Below are 17,381 nucleotides of genomic sequence, written 5' to 3' on the forward strand. Positions count from 1 at the left end.
GAACGGAGGATAGAACACAGAACATTGGGGTCTGAGTTGCTGCTGGCTGAAAGGCAGAACAGTACAGAACAGTACAGTAGAGTCGACCCACATCTCCTCTCATTATGTGCTTCTATAAATGGCTTATTCCTCTAATGGCTATTGCAGGTCTGAGGGGATGTCACGCCCTGACCATAGTTTACTTTGTATTTTCTATGTTTTGATTGGTCAGGGTGTGATCTGAGTGGGTATTCTATGTTTCATGTCTGGTTTGTCTATTTCTATGTTCAGCCTGATATGGTTCTCAGTCAGAGGCAGGTGTTCGTCATTGTCTCTGATTGGGAACCATATTTAGGTAGCCTGGGTTTCACTGTGTGTTTGTGGGTGATTGTTCCTGTCTATGTGTTTTTCACCAGATAGGCTGTTTAGGTTTTCGTTACGTTCTTTACGTTTTTGTTTTGTAGTATTGTATTGGAGATTCGTGTTTCGTATTATTAATAAACATGGATCGTAAACCACACGCTGCATTTTGGTCCGACTCTCCTTCGTATGAAGACGAAACTCGTTACAGAATCACCCACCACAAAAGGACCAAGCAGCGTGTCAACAGGCAGGAGCAGCGCGAGGAGAAGCGCAATAAGGATTTCTGGACATGGGAGGAAATCCTCGACGGGAGAGGACCCTGGGCTAAACCAGGGGAGTGTAGCCGCACTAAGGTGCAGCGGGAGAAGAAACAACAGGAACAGCCCAAGGAGGAGTACAGTATGGAGTATACTACTTGGGAGGAGATCGACAGGTGGGCGGCCGACCCAGGGAGAGTGCCGGAGCCCGCCTGGGATTCGCTGGAGCAGTGCGAGGAAGGTTACCGTAGAATGGAGGCGGTGAAAGCAGAGAGGCGCTGGTATGAGAAGGCAGCACGGCGACGCGGATGGAAGCCTGAGAGGCAGCCCCAAAAATTTCTTGGGGGGGGGCTAACAGGGAGTATGGCTATGCCAGGTAGGAGACCTGAGCAGACTCCCTGTGCTTACCGGGGGGCTAGAGAGACCGGACAGGCACCGTGTTATGCAGTGGTGCGCACGGTGTCTCCAGTGCGGGTGCATAGCCCGGTGCGGTATATTCCAGCTCCGCGTGTCTGCCGGGCTAGATTGAGCGTCGAGCCTAATGCCATGAAGCCGGCTCTACGCAGCTGGTCCCCAGTGCGTCTCCTTGGGCCGGCTTACATGGCACCAGCCTTGCGCTCGGTGTCTCCGGTTCGCCTGCATAGTCCAGTGCGGGCTATTCCACCTCGCCGCACTGGCAGGGCGACCGTGAGCATTCAACCAGGTAAGGTTGGGCAGGCTCGGTGCTCAAGAGCTCCAGTGCGCCTGCACGGTCCGGTTTTTCCAGTACCACCTCCACACCCCAGCCCTCCGGTAGCAGCTCCCCGCACCAGGCTTCCTGTGCTTGTCCTCGGCCCAGTACCACCAGTGCCAGCACCACGCATCAGGCCTACAGTGCGCCTCGCCTGTCCAGCGCTGTCGGAGCCTTCCTCCTCTCCAGCGCTGTCGGAGTCTCCCGCCTGTTTAGCGCTGTCAGAGCTTTCCGCCTCTACAGCGCTGCCGGAGTCTCCCGCCTGTTCAGAACTGCCAGTTAGCATAGAGCTGCCAGTTAGCATAGAGCTGCCAGTTAGCTTAGAGCTGCCAGTTAGCAAGGAGCTGCCAGTCTGCAAGGAGCTGCCAGTCTGCATGGAGCTGCCAGTCTGCATAGAGCTGCCAGTCTGCATGGAGCTGCCAGTCTGCAAGGAGCCGCCAGAGCTGCCTGTCTGCAGGATGCCGCCAAAGCTGCCAGTCTGCAAGGAGCCGCCAGAGCTGCCAGTCTGCAAGGAGCCGCCAGAGCTGCCAGTTAGCATGGAGCAGCCAGGGCCGCCAGTCAGCATGGAGCAGCCAGGGCCGCCAGTCAGCATGGAGCAGCCAGGGCCGCCAGTCAGCATGGAGCAGCCAGGGCCGCCAGTCAGCATGGAGCAGCCAGTCAGCATGGAGCAGCCAGAGCAGCCAGTCAGCATGGAGCAGCCAGAGCTGCCAGTCAGCATGGAGCAGCCAGTCAGCATGGAGCAGCCAGAGCTGCCAGTCAGCATGGAGCAGCCAGTCAGCATGGAGCAGCCAGAGCTACCAGTCATCATGGAGCAGCCAGTCAGCATGGAGCAGCCAGAGCTGCCAGTCGACCAGACTCTTCCAGAGCTGCCAGTCGACCAGACTCTTCCAGATCTGCCAGTCGTCCAGACTCTTCCAGATCTGCCAGTCGTCCAGACTCTTCCAGATCTGCCAGTCGTCCAGACTCTTCCAGATCTGCCAGTCGTCCAGACTCTTCCAGATCTGCCAGTCGTCCAGACTCTTCCAGATCTGCCAGTCGACCAGACTCTTCCAGATCTGCCAGTCGACCAGACTCTTCCAGATCTGCCAGTCGACCAGACTCTTCCAGATCTGCCAGTCGACCAGACTCTTCCAGATCTGCCAGTCGACCAGACTCTTCCAGATCTGCCAGTCGTCCAGACTCTTCCAGATCTGCTAGTCGACCAGGATCTGCTGAAACCGCCAGCCAGCCAGGTTCTGGTAGTTTCTACTACCTGCCTGGGCTTCCTCTCAGTGCTGAGCTTCTTCTCAGTGCTGAGCTTCCTCTCAGTGCTGAGCTACCCATCTGTCCCGAGTTACCTCTGTCCCGAGCTGTCCCTCTGTCCCATGTTATCATTGTGGTGGGTAACCTATTTAGGGACGTTTAGGAGGGGGATTAAAACTGTCATGGAGTGGGGTCCACGTCCAGCGCCAGAGCCGCCACCGCGGACAGATGCCCACCCAGACCCTCCCCTATAGGTTCAGGTTTTGCGGCCGGAGTCCGCACCTTGGGGGGGGGGTACTGTCACGCCCTGACCATAGTTTACTTTGTATTTTCTATGTTTTGATTGGTCAGGGTGTGATCTGAGTGGGTATTCTATGTTTCATGTCTGGTTTGTCTATTTCTATGTTCAGCCTGATATGGTTCTCAGTCAGAGGCAGGTGTTCGTCATTGTCTCTGATTGGGAACCATATTTAGGTAGCCTGGGTTTCACTGTGTGTTTGTGGGTGATTGTTCCTGTCTATGTGTTTTTCACCAGATAGGCTGTTTAGGTTTTCGTTACGTTCTTTACGTTTTTGTTTTGTAGTATTGTATTGGAGATTCGTGTTTCGTATTATTAATAAACATGGATCGTAAACCACACGCTGCATTTTGGTCCGACTCTCCTTCGTATGAAGACGAAACTCGTTACAGGGGAGGGACGCTGGTTCATGTGTTTGAGTTTCCCCTCTTTTAGTGCATGTCCAATGGGTTTCCATGTGCTGTGGACCAGAGGCATAACATCACTGTAGCAGATCCAGCCTGGGTGGAGGGGGACCGCTGTCTGCTTTCCCTACTCTGTATTCCTTAAGGTCCTGTGTGTGTACCATATTGTCTGACTCTCAAATGGCTCCCTATTCCCTTTATAGTGCACTACTTTAAACAAGGCCCATAGAGCTCTGGTTAAAAGTAGTGCACTATATAGGAAATAGGGAGCCATTTGGTATGCATCCTATGTACTGTAGCTCAGGGCAAGAGGATGTAGCTGGTTACAGGGGAAGGTTGTTGTAGTACTCAGCTGTGTGAAACCCACCCTGTCAGCTAACAGGACAGCTCTGTAAACAAAACCATCGTAGCAGGACTTAACAGTGAAGGACATGGACCTTGTGGCTGTAGCTACGCTGCAACCATCCCTGAATTCTAGTGGGGAAGCCTGTCACCTTGTACAGTAGCAGTACAGTACAATAACCTCTACAGTGTTTATCCAGCGTATCTCTCATCCTCGTCTCTCCCCTCTCAAAGCCACAGCACCACAGCTTTAGGTCTGAGGAGATGCTAAACTGAACTAAACTATAGTTATGTTCCTGACTCCTGAAGTCTGATAGTAACACACACACACACACACACACACACACACACACACACACACACACACACACACACACACAGTGACAGTGGTTTGTTCTGTCTCTCTGCAGTCAGATATTGGAGGAGGAGAAGCTCCAGCAGAAGGAGAGGACACGTATGGAGATGAGACGTCAGGTCTCCGTGTCCTGGGACTCAGGGGGGTCCGACGAGGCGCCGCCTAAAGTAAGAGCTTGCACACACACACACACACACACACACACACACACACACACACACACACACACACACACAGATAGAGTCACATGCACACTTTTATACACACACACACACACACACAGAAGTACATTAATAGACACACACACACACACACGCACGCACACACACATAGCACATTAATAGACACACACACACAGAAGCACATTAATAGACACACACACACACACATACAAACATAAGCACATTAATAGACACACACACACAGAAGCACATTAATAGACACACACACATAGCACATTAATAGACACACACACACAGAAGCACATTAATAGACACACACACGCACACACACACATAGCACATTAATAGACACACACACACACACACACACACACAGAAGCACATTAATAGACACACACACATACACACATAAGCACATTAATAGACACATACACACACACACAGCAACTTTATGCCTTGGCCACGAGGAGGTCACAGACGTTATCATCAACACCTATCTTGGCAGTCAGTCTGTCAGTTGGCTGCTCCCATTACAAGAGGAGTTTTCATGGTATGACATCTGAAAAGTACAGTACAGTCAAGCTCGAGGCTTTAGTCAGTGACTCCCTCAGGAATTACACATGGAGTCAGGTGAAGTCTACATGCTTGGAGCCACAATTTCAGTTCTGTTGGTCAGACTGTCTGTCCGTTAGACATTATTCTGAGGGAAACGTTCTTCGTAGCTTCACCTCTTCCATCCTCTATTGTTATTTAGAGAGCTTTCATTTTCTATCTGATATACTCATGTCATTTCTGTTCCCAGTTTTCTCTCTGCTGCAGCTGTTCGCCTTATCTAAAGCCTTATCTATTGTTAACTCATGGTCCTATTCTCAGGAACTAGTCTCCACCATGGACAAACACTGCTGGCTGCTGTGACTGAACAACTCTGTGTACAGCCACCTTATCAACCCAGCAAAAAAAGAAACGCCTTCTCACTGTCAACTGCGTTTATTTTCAGCAAACTTAACGTCCGTAAATATTTGTATGAACAAAGCAAGATTCAATAACTGAGACATAAACTGAACAAGTTCCACAGACATGTGACTAACAGAAATGTGTCCCTGAACAAAGAGGGGGTCAAAAGTAACAGTCAGTATCTGGTGTGGCCACCAGCTGCATTAAGTACTGCACTGCATCTTCTCCTCATGGACTGCACCAGATTTGCCAGTTCTTGCTGTGAGATGTTACCCCACTCTTCCACCAAGGCACCTGCAAGTTCCCGGACAATTCTGGGGGGAATGGCCCTAGCCCTCACCCTCCGATCCAACAGGTCTCAGACGTGCTCAATGGGATTGAGATCCGGGCTCTTTGCTGGCCATGGCAGAACACTGACAGTCCTGTCTTGCAGGAAATCACGCACAGAATGAGCAGTATAGTATGGCTGGTGGCATTGTCATGCTGGAGGGTCATGTCAGGATGAGCCTGCAGGAAGGGTACCACATGAGGAAGCTCAGTCCGATGATGCTGTGACACACCGCCCCAGACCACAACGGACCCTCCACCTCCAAATCGATCCCGCTTCAGAGTACAGGCCTCGGTGTAACGCTCATTCCTTCGACGGTAAAACCAGAATCCGACCATCGCCCCTGGTGAGACAAAACCGCGACTCGTCAGTGAAGAGCACTTTTTAAGCCAGTCCTGTCTGGTCCAGTGACGGTGGGTTTGTGCCCATAGGCGACGTTGTTGCCTGCCTTACAACATCAGCCTATTGAGGACAGTCTGAGCACTGATGGAGGGATTTTGCGTTCCTGGTATAAATTGAGCAGTTGTTGTTGCCATCCTGTACCTGTCCCGCAGGTGTGATGTTCGGATGTACCGATCCTGTGCAGGTGTTGTTACACGTGGTCTGCCACTGCGAAGACGATCAGCTGTCCATCCTGTCTCCCTGTAGCACTGCAATTTATTGCCCTGGCCACATCTGCAGTCCTCATGCCTCCTTGCAGCATCTTTCTTTTGGTGTTTTTCAGAGTCAGTAGAAAGGCCTCTTTAGTGTCCCAAGTTTTCATAACTGTGACCTTAATTGCCTACCGTCTGTAAGCTGTTAGTGTGTTAACTACCGTTCCACAGGTGCATGTTCATTAATTGTTTATGGTTCATTGAACAAGCATGGGAAATAGTGTTTAAACCCTTTACAATGAAGATCTGTGAAGTTATTTGGATTTTTACAAATTATCTTTGAAATACAGGGTCCTGAAAAAGGGACGTTTCTTTTTTTGCTGAGTTTATAACCACCATTTCTCTTCTAATACTGTGTGATGACTATTGATGGGAATTATTTTATCAAGAGACTATTTTATCAAGGGACTATTTTTCAGGGGACTATTTTATCAAGAGACTATTTTATGTGACTACACTGTCCCCCCCTTATTGACTACCTTGCTGTTCTCCCACACTGACTACCCTGCTCTCTTCCCACACTGACGACCCTGCTCTCCGCCCCACTGACGACCCTGGTCTCCTCCCCCATTAGTTCCTCTACCAGCTCCCTGCTTACAGTTTATCACCTAGCTGGCTTTGTCTTCAGCAATGTTCCATCATGTCTCAATGTGCTTGTTGTGCTCTGTCTGTGTGTCTGACCACATCTCCCTGTCTGTCTGGTCCCTTCTCTCCCTCCTTCTTCCCTGTCTGTCTGGTCCCTCCCGTCTGTCTGGTCCCTCCCGTCTGTCTGTCTGTCTGTCTGTCTGTCCGTCTGTCTGTGTCATCATCATCATGCTATACACATTGTGTGTGTCCTGTACTGTCTGCAACACCCCCCCCCCCCCCCCCCGTCAGCCGTCAGCCGTCCTTGCTGCAAAGCTTTAGTCTGGAATGTCTGTCGGCGCCTATACCTCAACGCTTTGGCTCTCAGCCCTCCCTGTGCTTTGGCTTTCAGCCCTCCCTGTGCTTTGGCTTTCAGCCCTCCCTGTGCTTTGGCTTTCAGCCCTCCCTGTGCTTTGGCTTTCAGCCCTCCCTGTGCTTTGGCTCTCATCCCTCCCTGTGCTTTGGCTTTCAGCCCTCCCTGTGCTTTGACTCTCAGCCCTCCCTGTGCTTTGGCTTTCAGCCCTCCCTGTGCTTTGGCTTTCAGCCCTCCCTGTGCTTTGGCTTTCAGCCCTCCCTGTGCTTTGACTCTCAGCCCTCCCTGTGCTTTGGCTCTCAGCCCTCCCTGTGCTTTGGCTCTCAGCCCTCCCTGTGCTTTGGCTTTCAGCCCTCCCTGTGCTTTGACTCTCAGCCCTCCCTGTGCTTTGGCTTTCAGCCCTCCCTGTGCTTTGACTCTCAGCCCTCCCTGTGCTTTGGCTCTCAGCCCTCCCTGTGCTTTGGCTCTCAGCCCTCACTGTGCTTTGACTCTCAGCCCTCCCTGTGCTTTGGCTCTCAGCCCTCCCTGTGCTTTGGCTCAGCCCTCCCTGTGCTTTGGCTTTCAGCCCTCCCTGTGCTTTGGCTTTCAGCCCTCCCTGTGCTTTGGCTCTCAGCCCTCCCTGTGCTTTGGCTTTCAGCCCTCCCTGTGCTTTGGCTCTCAGCCCTCCCTGTGCTTTGGCTCTCAGCCCTCCCTGTGCTTTGACTCTCAGCCCTCCCTGTGCTTTGGCTCTCAGCCCTCCCTGTGCTTTGGCGAGCACCCCCTTCCCCACCACAGCTAGTACTACACCCTCCATGCCCCCTGCGGTTGTCAGGTCCTCTACCCCCACCTCCACACTGACAGGCTGCAGCCACCCCAAAAGCAGCAGCTGACCCATGCAGTCCACAGATCCATACATGTTGGTGGGACAGCACAGAGGGCCACAGCATTAAATAGATCAGAGCTGTAAATGTTTTGACATACTCCAGTCTAGTGGTGTCTCTCTGAAAGACACACAGCAGGGCTGGACACTGTCCAGCTCCAATCCAGGGATTTCAGTGTCAAGTTATGTAGACAAATCACTGGCTGTTTCTCATAGGGCTCCTGTTAGGATGCAACAGTGATCCATTATAGTGCTATTTCACTTTGACAAGAGACACAACATGCCTTCAAATCTAGTTAGATGATTATTGTGGATTTGTTCAAAGCTGTGGGCTAAATACTTACACTGAATATGACGGCACACACACTAGAGCCACATGAACTTCCATTTATAAATAAATCCTGTTTTGGTCCATGGTAGATTTAGTGCTTTTCTTTGTTGAATATTGTGACACTAAAGCTGTTTGGAAAGCGGCATGTTGTCTTAACACATACTAACACAATGTGCCTTGGCCTTGAGGGGGAAATGCTATGGAAATGTCCTCAGGTTGTCACTCACTTTCAGAGCCTGTGTAGGATGCTTGTGTAATCGTTGTCCCAAATGGCAACCCATTTCCCCTATGTAGTGCACTACTTTTGACCTGGGCCCATAGGCCTCTGGAGGAAAGAAGGGCACTATGTTAGGGAACAGGGTTCCATTTGGGATGCAGTATGCAGTACTGTACAGCAGGGTGACGTCTCCTCCCACCAGATCTTTGGATGATGCAATCTACTGTTATTCTACCATGAAAACATGCTGCTCTCATTGGTCCTTTTTCAACACGGTTGGTTGATGCTTCCGTTGTCGTCATCTTAGCCATCCCAACGTTGTGTACAACCATGTAGAATGTTTCTATTGTACGTATTCTAAATGAGTATCTGAACTCTGTAACTTGCACATCATTTCCTGTTTAATTTCCACCATGTTGTCACATGTTGTAACTGTTCTGTTTCGTTCACTGTCTTTTGCTAATCGGGAGGTTTGGCCTCGAGAAGCTTACTGTGAAAAGGTCTGTAAGGTAGATGTCTCGCTGTGATTAAATATAAGGAAAGTCTGAGTGCAATGCTCAGTGGAGGAGGAGATTGTTGCCTGCCTGCCTATCAACATGTCACCCTGAATTGGAGATGATTATTCTACCCTCATCCCCCCCCCACCCCCCCATCCCGCACCAAAAATAACCATCAACTCTACTAAGTCCAACACCAGAACTCTCATATAACTATTTTGTGAATGTTGAACTAACCGCCTGCTTGTTTCATAGCCTTTCTCTGTTTCCCTTCTGGACAGCTCTAACACTGTCCACACACATTGCATCTGTAGTGTGTGTGCGTGTGTGCGTGTGTGCGTGTGTGCGTGCGTGTGTGCGTGTGTGGGGTGTGTGTGTGTGTGTGTGTGTGTGTGTGTGTGTGTGTGTGTGTGTGTGTGTGTGTGTGTGTGTGTGTGTGTGTGTGTGTGTGTGTGTGTGTGTGTGTGTGTGTGTGTGTGTGTGTGTGTGTGTGCCCCTAGCTCTATCTAACCCAGACCTAGCTATGGAGATGAAACAGCAGCATGTATTTAACAGAGCTCTCTGTCTCTCTCTCTATAGCCCAGCAGACCAGGGTACCCCAGCCCACGCTCCAGTGAGGGGTTCTACCCCAGCCCACAGCACCTGGGGCAGCCCACCCACTACCAGGTAGAGCAAGGAGAGCTGGTACACAGGGGGGCAGGTAGCCTAGCGGTTAAGAGCGTTGGACCAGTAACCGAAATGTTACTGGTTTGAATCCCGAGCCGACTAGGTGAAAAATCTGTCGATGTACCGTTGAGCAAGGCACTTAACCCTAATTGCTCCTGTAAGTCGCTCTGGATAAGAGTGTCTGCTAAATGACTCAAACGTAAATGTTAAATGTGTTATAACAGCATAACCACTAGCAGGTAGAGCAAGGAGAGCTGGTACATTGTGTTATAAAGTAGTTATAACAGCATAACCACTAGCAGGTAGATCAAGGAGAGCTGGTACATTGTGTTATAAAGTAGTTATAACAGCATAACCACTAGCAGGTAGCCTAGCTACTACAACACACTGACAGAGAGACATGAGACAGTACCCTGTGTTTATACAGTAGTTATAACAGGCCTTTCCCTAGATGTCATGGGATTCTGTTTTTGTAGTTGGGATATTGGTCGTTCCTGATCTAAGTAGATACATTACTAATTCAAAGGCCCCTGTCCTTCCCAGATGGCAGGATACCCAGGCCCCCACGGCATGCCTTCCATCACCAGTGGGATGTACCCTCCCCAGGCTTCCCACGATCCCCATGACACCTGGAACCACCACCGACAGCAGGACCTCCCCATGTGGTCCCCCAACATGGAGGTAAGGATCCGGGGATGGACCAGTGTTGTACACCTGGTGCTCCCAATAACAAGATGGTACTGTAGTAGCGATTTAGGTTGGTGAGGGACAATACACTGATTCTCTCTCTCTATCTTTCTCTCTCTCTCAATCTCTCTTTTTCTCTATTTTTCTCTCTTTCTTTCTCTCTTTCTTTCTCTCTCAATTTTTATATCTTTCTCTCTCGCTCTCTGTCTCTCTCTCTCTCTCTCTGTGTGTCTGTCTCTCTCTGTCTCTGTCTTTCTCTCTCTCTTTCTTTCTTTCTTTCTTTCTCTCTCTCTCTCTCTCTCTCTGTGTCTGTCTGTCTGTCTGTCTGTCTGTCTCTCTGTCTCTCTCTCTCTCTCTCTCTCTCTCTCTCTCTCTCTCTCTGTGTCTGTCTGTCTTTCTCTCTGTGTGTCTGTCTGTCTCAGGACAGGGGGTCTCTGGACATGCAGGTGATGGGTCAGGTTCTGCCCCCCCTCCTGATGGAGGAACAGCTGATGATGCAACAGCAGCAGATGGAGGAGGACCAGCGGTGGCTGGAGCATGAGGAACGCTTCCTGGTAATAACACACACACACTATACTGTATATACACACAAACCACACACACACTATACATATACATACACACATACCACACACATATACAAGCACACACACACACTATACAGTGGGGCAAAAAAGTATACAGAAAATCACATTGTAGGATTTTTAATGAATTTATTAGCAAATTATGGTGGAAAATAAGTATTTGGTCACCTACAAACAAGCAAGATTTCTGGCTCTCACAGACCTGTAACTTCTTATTTAAGAGGCTCCTCTGTCCTCCACTCGTTACCTGTATTAATGGCACCTGTTTGAACTTGTTATCAGTATAAAAGACACCTGTCCACAACTTCAAACAGTCACACTCCAAACTCCACTATGGCCAAGACCAAAGAGCTGTCAAAGGACACCAGAAACAAAATTGTAGACCTGCACCAGGTTGGGAAGACTGAATCTGCAATAGGTAAGCAGCTTGGTTTGAAGAAATCAACTGTGGGAGCAATTATTAGGAAATGGAAGACATACAAGACCACTGATGATCTCCCTCGATCTGGGGCTCCACGCAAGATCTCACCCCGTGGGGTCAAACCGATCACAAGAACGGTGAGCAAAAATCCCAGAACCACACGGGGGGACCTAGTGAATGACCTGCAGAGAGCTGGGACCAAAGTAACAAAGCCTACCATCAGTAACACACTACGCTGCCAGGGACTCAAATTAAGCCAGTACATGTCCAGGCCCGTCTGAAGTTTGCTAGAGAGCATTTGGATGATCCAGAAGAAGATTGGGAGAATGACATATGGTCAGATGAAACCAAAATATAACTTTTTGGTAAAAACTCAACTCGTCGTGTTTGGAGGACAAAGAATGCTGAGTTGCATCCAAAGAACACCATACCGACTGTGAAGCATGGGAGTGGAAACATCATGCTTTGGGGCTGTTTTTCTGCAAAGGGACCAGGACGACTGATCCGTGTAAAGGAAAGAATGAATGGGGCCATGTATCGTGAGATTTTGAGTGAAAACCTCCTTCCATCAGCAAGGGCATTGAAGATGAAAAGTGGCTGGGTCTTTCAGCATGACAATGATCCCAAACACACCGCCCCGGGCAACGAAGGAGTGGCTTCGTAAGAAGCATTTCAAGGTCCTGGAGTGGCCTAGCCAGTCTCCAGATCTCAACCCCATAGAAAATCTTTGGAGGGAGTTGAAAGTCTGTGTTGCCCAGCAACAGCCCCAAAACATCACTGCTCTAGAGGAGATCTGCATGGAGGAATGGGCCAAAATACCAGCAACAGTGTGTGAAAACCTTGTGAAGACTTACAGAAAACGTTTGACCTCTGTCATTGCCAACAAAGGGTATATAACAAAGTATTGAGAAACTTTTGTTATTGACCAAATACTTATTTTCCACCATCATTTGCAAATAAATTCATTAAAAATACTACAATGTGATTTTCTGGATTTTTGTTCTAATTTTGTCTGTCATAGTTTAAGTGTACAGGCCTCTCTCATATTTTTAAGTGGGAGAACTTGCACAATTGGTAGCTGACTAAATATTTTTTTCCCCCACTGTATATACATACACACAAACCACACACACACACACACACACACTATATATATACATACACACAAACCACACACATACACACTATATATATATAATGGATGTGTGGTATATAATGGATGTGAGGTATATAATGGATGTGTGGTATATAATGGATGTGTGGTATATAATGGATCTGTGGTATATAATGGATGTGTGGTATATAATGGATGTGTGGTATATAATGGATGTGTGGTATATGCGTGGTATATAATGGATGTGTGGTATATAATGGATGTGTGGTATATAATGGATGTGTGGTATATAATGGATGTGTAGTATATAATGGATGTGTGGTATATAATGGATCTCTGGTATATAATGGAGGTGTGGTACATAATGGATGCGTGGTATATAATGGATGTGTGGTATATAATGGATATGTGGTATATAATGGATATGTGGTATATAATGGATATGTGGTATATAATGGATCTGTGGTATATAATGGATGTGTGGTATATGCGTGGTATATAATGGATGTGTGGTATATAATGGATGTGTGGTATATAATGGATGTGTGGTATATAATGGATGTGTGGTATATGCGTGGTATATAATGGATGTGTGGTATATAATGGATGTGTGGTATATAATGGATGTGTGGTATATAATGGATGTGTGGTATATAATGGATCTGTGGTATATAATGGATGCGTGGTATATAATGGATGTGTGGTATATAATGGATGTGTGGTATATAATGGATGTGTGGTATATAATGGATGTGTGGTATATAATGGATGTGTGGTATATGTGTGGTATATAATGGATGTGTGGTATATAATGGATGTGTGGTATATAATGGATGTGTGGTATATAATGGATGTGTGGTATATAATGTATGCGTGGTAAATAATGGATGTGTGGTATATAATGGATGTGTGGTATATAATGGATGTGTGGTATGTAATGGATGTGTGGTATATAATGGATGTGTGGTATATAATGGATGTGTGGTATATAATGGATGTGTGGTATATAATGGATCTGTGGTATATAATGGATGTGTGGTATATAATGGATGTGTGGTATATGCGTGGTATATAATGGATGTGTGGTATATGCGTGGTATATAATGGATGCGTCCTCCACTCGTTACCTGTATTAATGGCACCTGTTTGAACTTGTTATCAGTATAAAAGACATTTTGTCTGTCATAGTTTAAGTGTACAGGCCTCTCTCATCTTTTTAAGTGGGAGAACTTGCACAATTGGTAGCTGACTAAATATTTTTTTCCCCCACTGTATATACATACACACAAACCACACACACACACACACTATATATATATACATACACACAAACCACACACATACACACTATATATATATAATGGATGTGTGGTATATAATGGATGTGTGGTATATAATGGATGTGTATATAATGGATGTGTGGTATATGCGTGGTATATAATGGATGTGTGGTATATAATGGATGTGTGGTATATAATGGATGTGTGGTATATAATGGATCTGTGGTATATAATGGATGCGTGGTATATAATGGATGTGTGGTATATAATGGATGTGTGGTATGTAATGGATGTGTGGTATATAATGGATGTGTGGTATATAATGGATGTGTGGTATATAATGGATCTGTGGTATATAATGGATGTGTGGTATATAATGGATGTGTGGTATATAATGGATGTGTGGTATATGCGTGGTATATAATGGATGTGTGGTATATGCGTGGTATATAATGGATGCGTGGTATATAATGGATGTGTGGTATATAATGGATGTGTGGTATATAATGGATGCGTGGTATATAATGGATGTGTGGTATATAATGGATGTGTGGTATATAATGGATGTGTGGTATATAATGGATGTGTGGTATATAATGGATATGTGGTATATGCGTGGTATATAATGGATGTGTGGTATATAATGGATGCGTGGTATATAATGGATGTGTGGTATATAGTGGATCTGTGGTATATAATGGATGTGTGGTATATAATGGATGTGTGGTATATAATGGATGTGTGGTATATAATGGATGCGTGGTATATAATGGATGTGTGGTATATAATGGATGTGTGGTATATAATGTATGTGTGGTATATAATGGATGTGTGGTATATCATGGATGTGTGGTATATAATGGATCTGTGGTATATAATGGATGTGTGGTATATAATGGATGTGTGGTATATGTGTGGTATATAATGGATGTGTGGTATATCATGGATGTGTGGTATATAATGGATCTGTGGTATATAATGGATGTGTGGTATATGCGTGGTATATAATAGATCTGTGGTATATAATAGATCTGTGGTATATAATGGATGTGTGGTATATGCGTGGTATATAATAGATCTGTGGTATATCATAGATCTGTGGTATACCACACACATATACAAGCACACACACACTATATATATACATACACACAAACCACACACACACACATACCCCACACACAGACACACTATATATGCATACACACATACCACACACACACACACACACACACACACACTATATACATACACACATACCACACACACACATACCACACACATATACAAGCACACACACACACTATATATATACATACACACATACCACACACACACACAAACCACACCTATACCACACACATCCCACACACACACACATAATCGTTGTACAGACCTGCCTCCTGTAACCCCTCTGATGGTGATGCAGGAGATAACAGACCTGCCTCCTGTAACCGCTCTGATGGTGATGCAGGAGATAACAGACCTGCCTCCTGTAACCCTTCTGATGGTGATGCAGGAGATAACAGACCTGCCCCTTCATGTTCTGTTTTCAGGGTGTTTACTTACAACTGTAATGTCTGACACAAATGTACTTCATCATTCCTTGGAAAGCCCTGTGTTAACTGTGCACAGATGTCGTACATTATGTTTTGCACTGGCTTCATACCCCTCAGTTATTTTAGTAGTACCATATCATTATCTCTGAGATGTGTCCCAGAGCGCCTCAGTTCACTTCTTGGATAATTTTTTACATTCAACGGACAAAGACGTTTTCAGAGAAGAAAGGGGGAAACAAAAACCATTGTCTTGTGTTTTTCAGACCTTTGGCAAAGCTGTCAACTTTTGTGTGTTCTCAAAGTTTTGTATTGTGTGTGTGTGTGCGTGTGCATGCCCAGGTGTGGCTAAAGCAAATTCCTAGATAATGATAGGTTTGTCCCTCCATGCACCGTCAAGTATGGTAAACTTATTTTGACCCACAGTTGGTGAAGGCAAATGTTCTTTGCTGGAAAGCTGAGTAGGTTGTATGTAGTTTAGACCCGTAGACTCTTATTTCATACAAGGGGAGGGACTACTAGAAGAAAGGAAGGAGAGGACCAGGGGAGAGAGATAGGGAGGGAGAAAGAGACAGAGGTGGAGAGATAGAGACAGCGAGGGATAGAGAGAGAGAAACAAAGAAGGAGGAAGAGAGAGAGGCAGGCGAACAGAGAAAGACCGCTATCTGGCTGCATGTTCACTTTGTGTAAGTCAGTCAGCGAGCCAGTCAGTCAGTAAGTCAGCGAGCCAGTCAGTCAGTCAGTGAGCCAGTCAGTCAGTGAGCCAAGCCGTGTAAACAGGAGTAAACGTGGGGAACCTCTCTCATCCTGTTGATGGAATTCCTAGCAGCTCCATGTTCTCCTCCCAGGCACTGAAACACCCAGCAGAGAACAGCAGTCCAAAGGATGCAGGTTTTCAAGTCCTTCCTGGGAAAACTGGTACAGCATTAGGGAAGGAGAGAGGAATAAGAATAGTTTGGCAGGCAGCTGGCGTGAGACTGAAGTTTTAATAAGTTCACGGGCAGAGCAGCAGCAGGAGTACATTTGCTGCGCTGCGGGATTCTAAGCTGTGTACAACTGTTCCTTCTGTGTTGAAGTGCTAGAAAGATAAATCATTGAATGTGCCGACTACTGTAGATGTTAAAATATATTAGCATACTAGAAAAAATATTAATATACTAGAAAAAAATATTATCATACTAGAATTGATGCTCATCAAGAAATAACAGCGACAAGTGCACAGGAAAACCATTTAAAACAACTGTAGGCGCGTTACAGCGCATTAGATAAAGTCGCTCAGAAGATGTGGTTTTAGCTGCAATCTAATGTCGACTTTGCTTGTGGAAAACGGTATGAGCGATGTAAGGGTTTTTTGCATGCGCAGTTGTTGGGTCTCGATCCTTCTGCAAGTTGGATGAGCAGCGCATTTACCTCAGCAACAGAGAGTCACGTCAAAGACTAGCTAGCTTACATTAGCTGAAACCCTATATTACAATACAACACACACACAAATAATAATGACCACTCCAAGGATCAAGTGGAGAATGCCTCTCGCTACCATTTTGTCCTGTGTTTACGTAGCAGTGATTTGTATTTGTCATGATATTGTATATTAATTTTGATTTGATCTGACTGATTTTAATATCAGTGCATCAGATGTCATACCACTGTTATAGCAAAGTAATGTCCATTATCATGATTGTTTTCCACGTTGAAATCAGTCTGAGCATTTGTTTGTTTGTTCGATCATTCATTTAACCTGCTGTGTCTCTCTCGGTCACAACCAGAAGCCGGATTCAAGGAATTCCAGAGGCAGCATTGACCGGGACGACGGCATCCTCCACGGCCCAGTAAGTCTCCTCTTTTTACTTGGTTCCCCTGGATGGAATAACAGTCAACGCTATCTCCTGTTCTCTTTACCTCTCTCACAAATATGCAAAACAAAATGCCTTGGGCTTTCACTCAAAAGAAGTTAAAGAGATTTTGTCTGGGGTGGGGGGTTCCCGTCAATGTCTCTCTGTTGTCTGTTCTTGTTGTACCACTCCTAGCCTGGGGTTGTGTGTGAGTTATACAGTGAGTCAGTGAGTATTACAGTATGTCAGTCGTACAGTGGGAGAGAACACTCCCAGACAGCCTGTGTAGTAACTGTAGAGGCTCAAGTCAATC

At 46.5% G+C, this 17,381-nt stretch overlaps 1 protein-coding gene across 1 annotated transcript in view; it reads left to right on the forward strand.

Moving 5' to 3' along the window:
* The window catches only part of LOC139398589 (focal adhesion kinase 1-like), a gene marked incomplete at its 5' end in the record, with an annotated part of 40,220 nt that overhangs the window by 11,700 nt on the left and 11,139 nt on the right, over positions 1 to 17,381 (forward strand). The window contains 5 exon segments of the mRNA XM_071144506.1: positions 4,026 to 4,137; positions 9,508 to 9,594; positions 10,138 to 10,275; positions 10,704 to 10,835; positions 17,003 to 17,065. Coding sequence (XP_071000607.1) covers positions 4,026 to 4,137; positions 9,508 to 9,594; positions 10,138 to 10,275; positions 10,704 to 10,835; positions 17,003 to 17,065 — 532 coding nt within the window.

Source organism: Oncorhynchus clarkii, unplaced genomic scaffold (assembly GCF_045791955.1).
Source record: "Oncorhynchus clarkii lewisi isolate Uvic-CL-2024 unplaced genomic scaffold, UVic_Ocla_1.0 unplaced_contig_11757_pilon_pilon, whole genome shotgun sequence".
Classification (NCBI taxonomy): domain Eukaryota; kingdom Metazoa; phylum Chordata; class Actinopteri; order Salmoniformes; family Salmonidae; genus Oncorhynchus; species Oncorhynchus clarkii.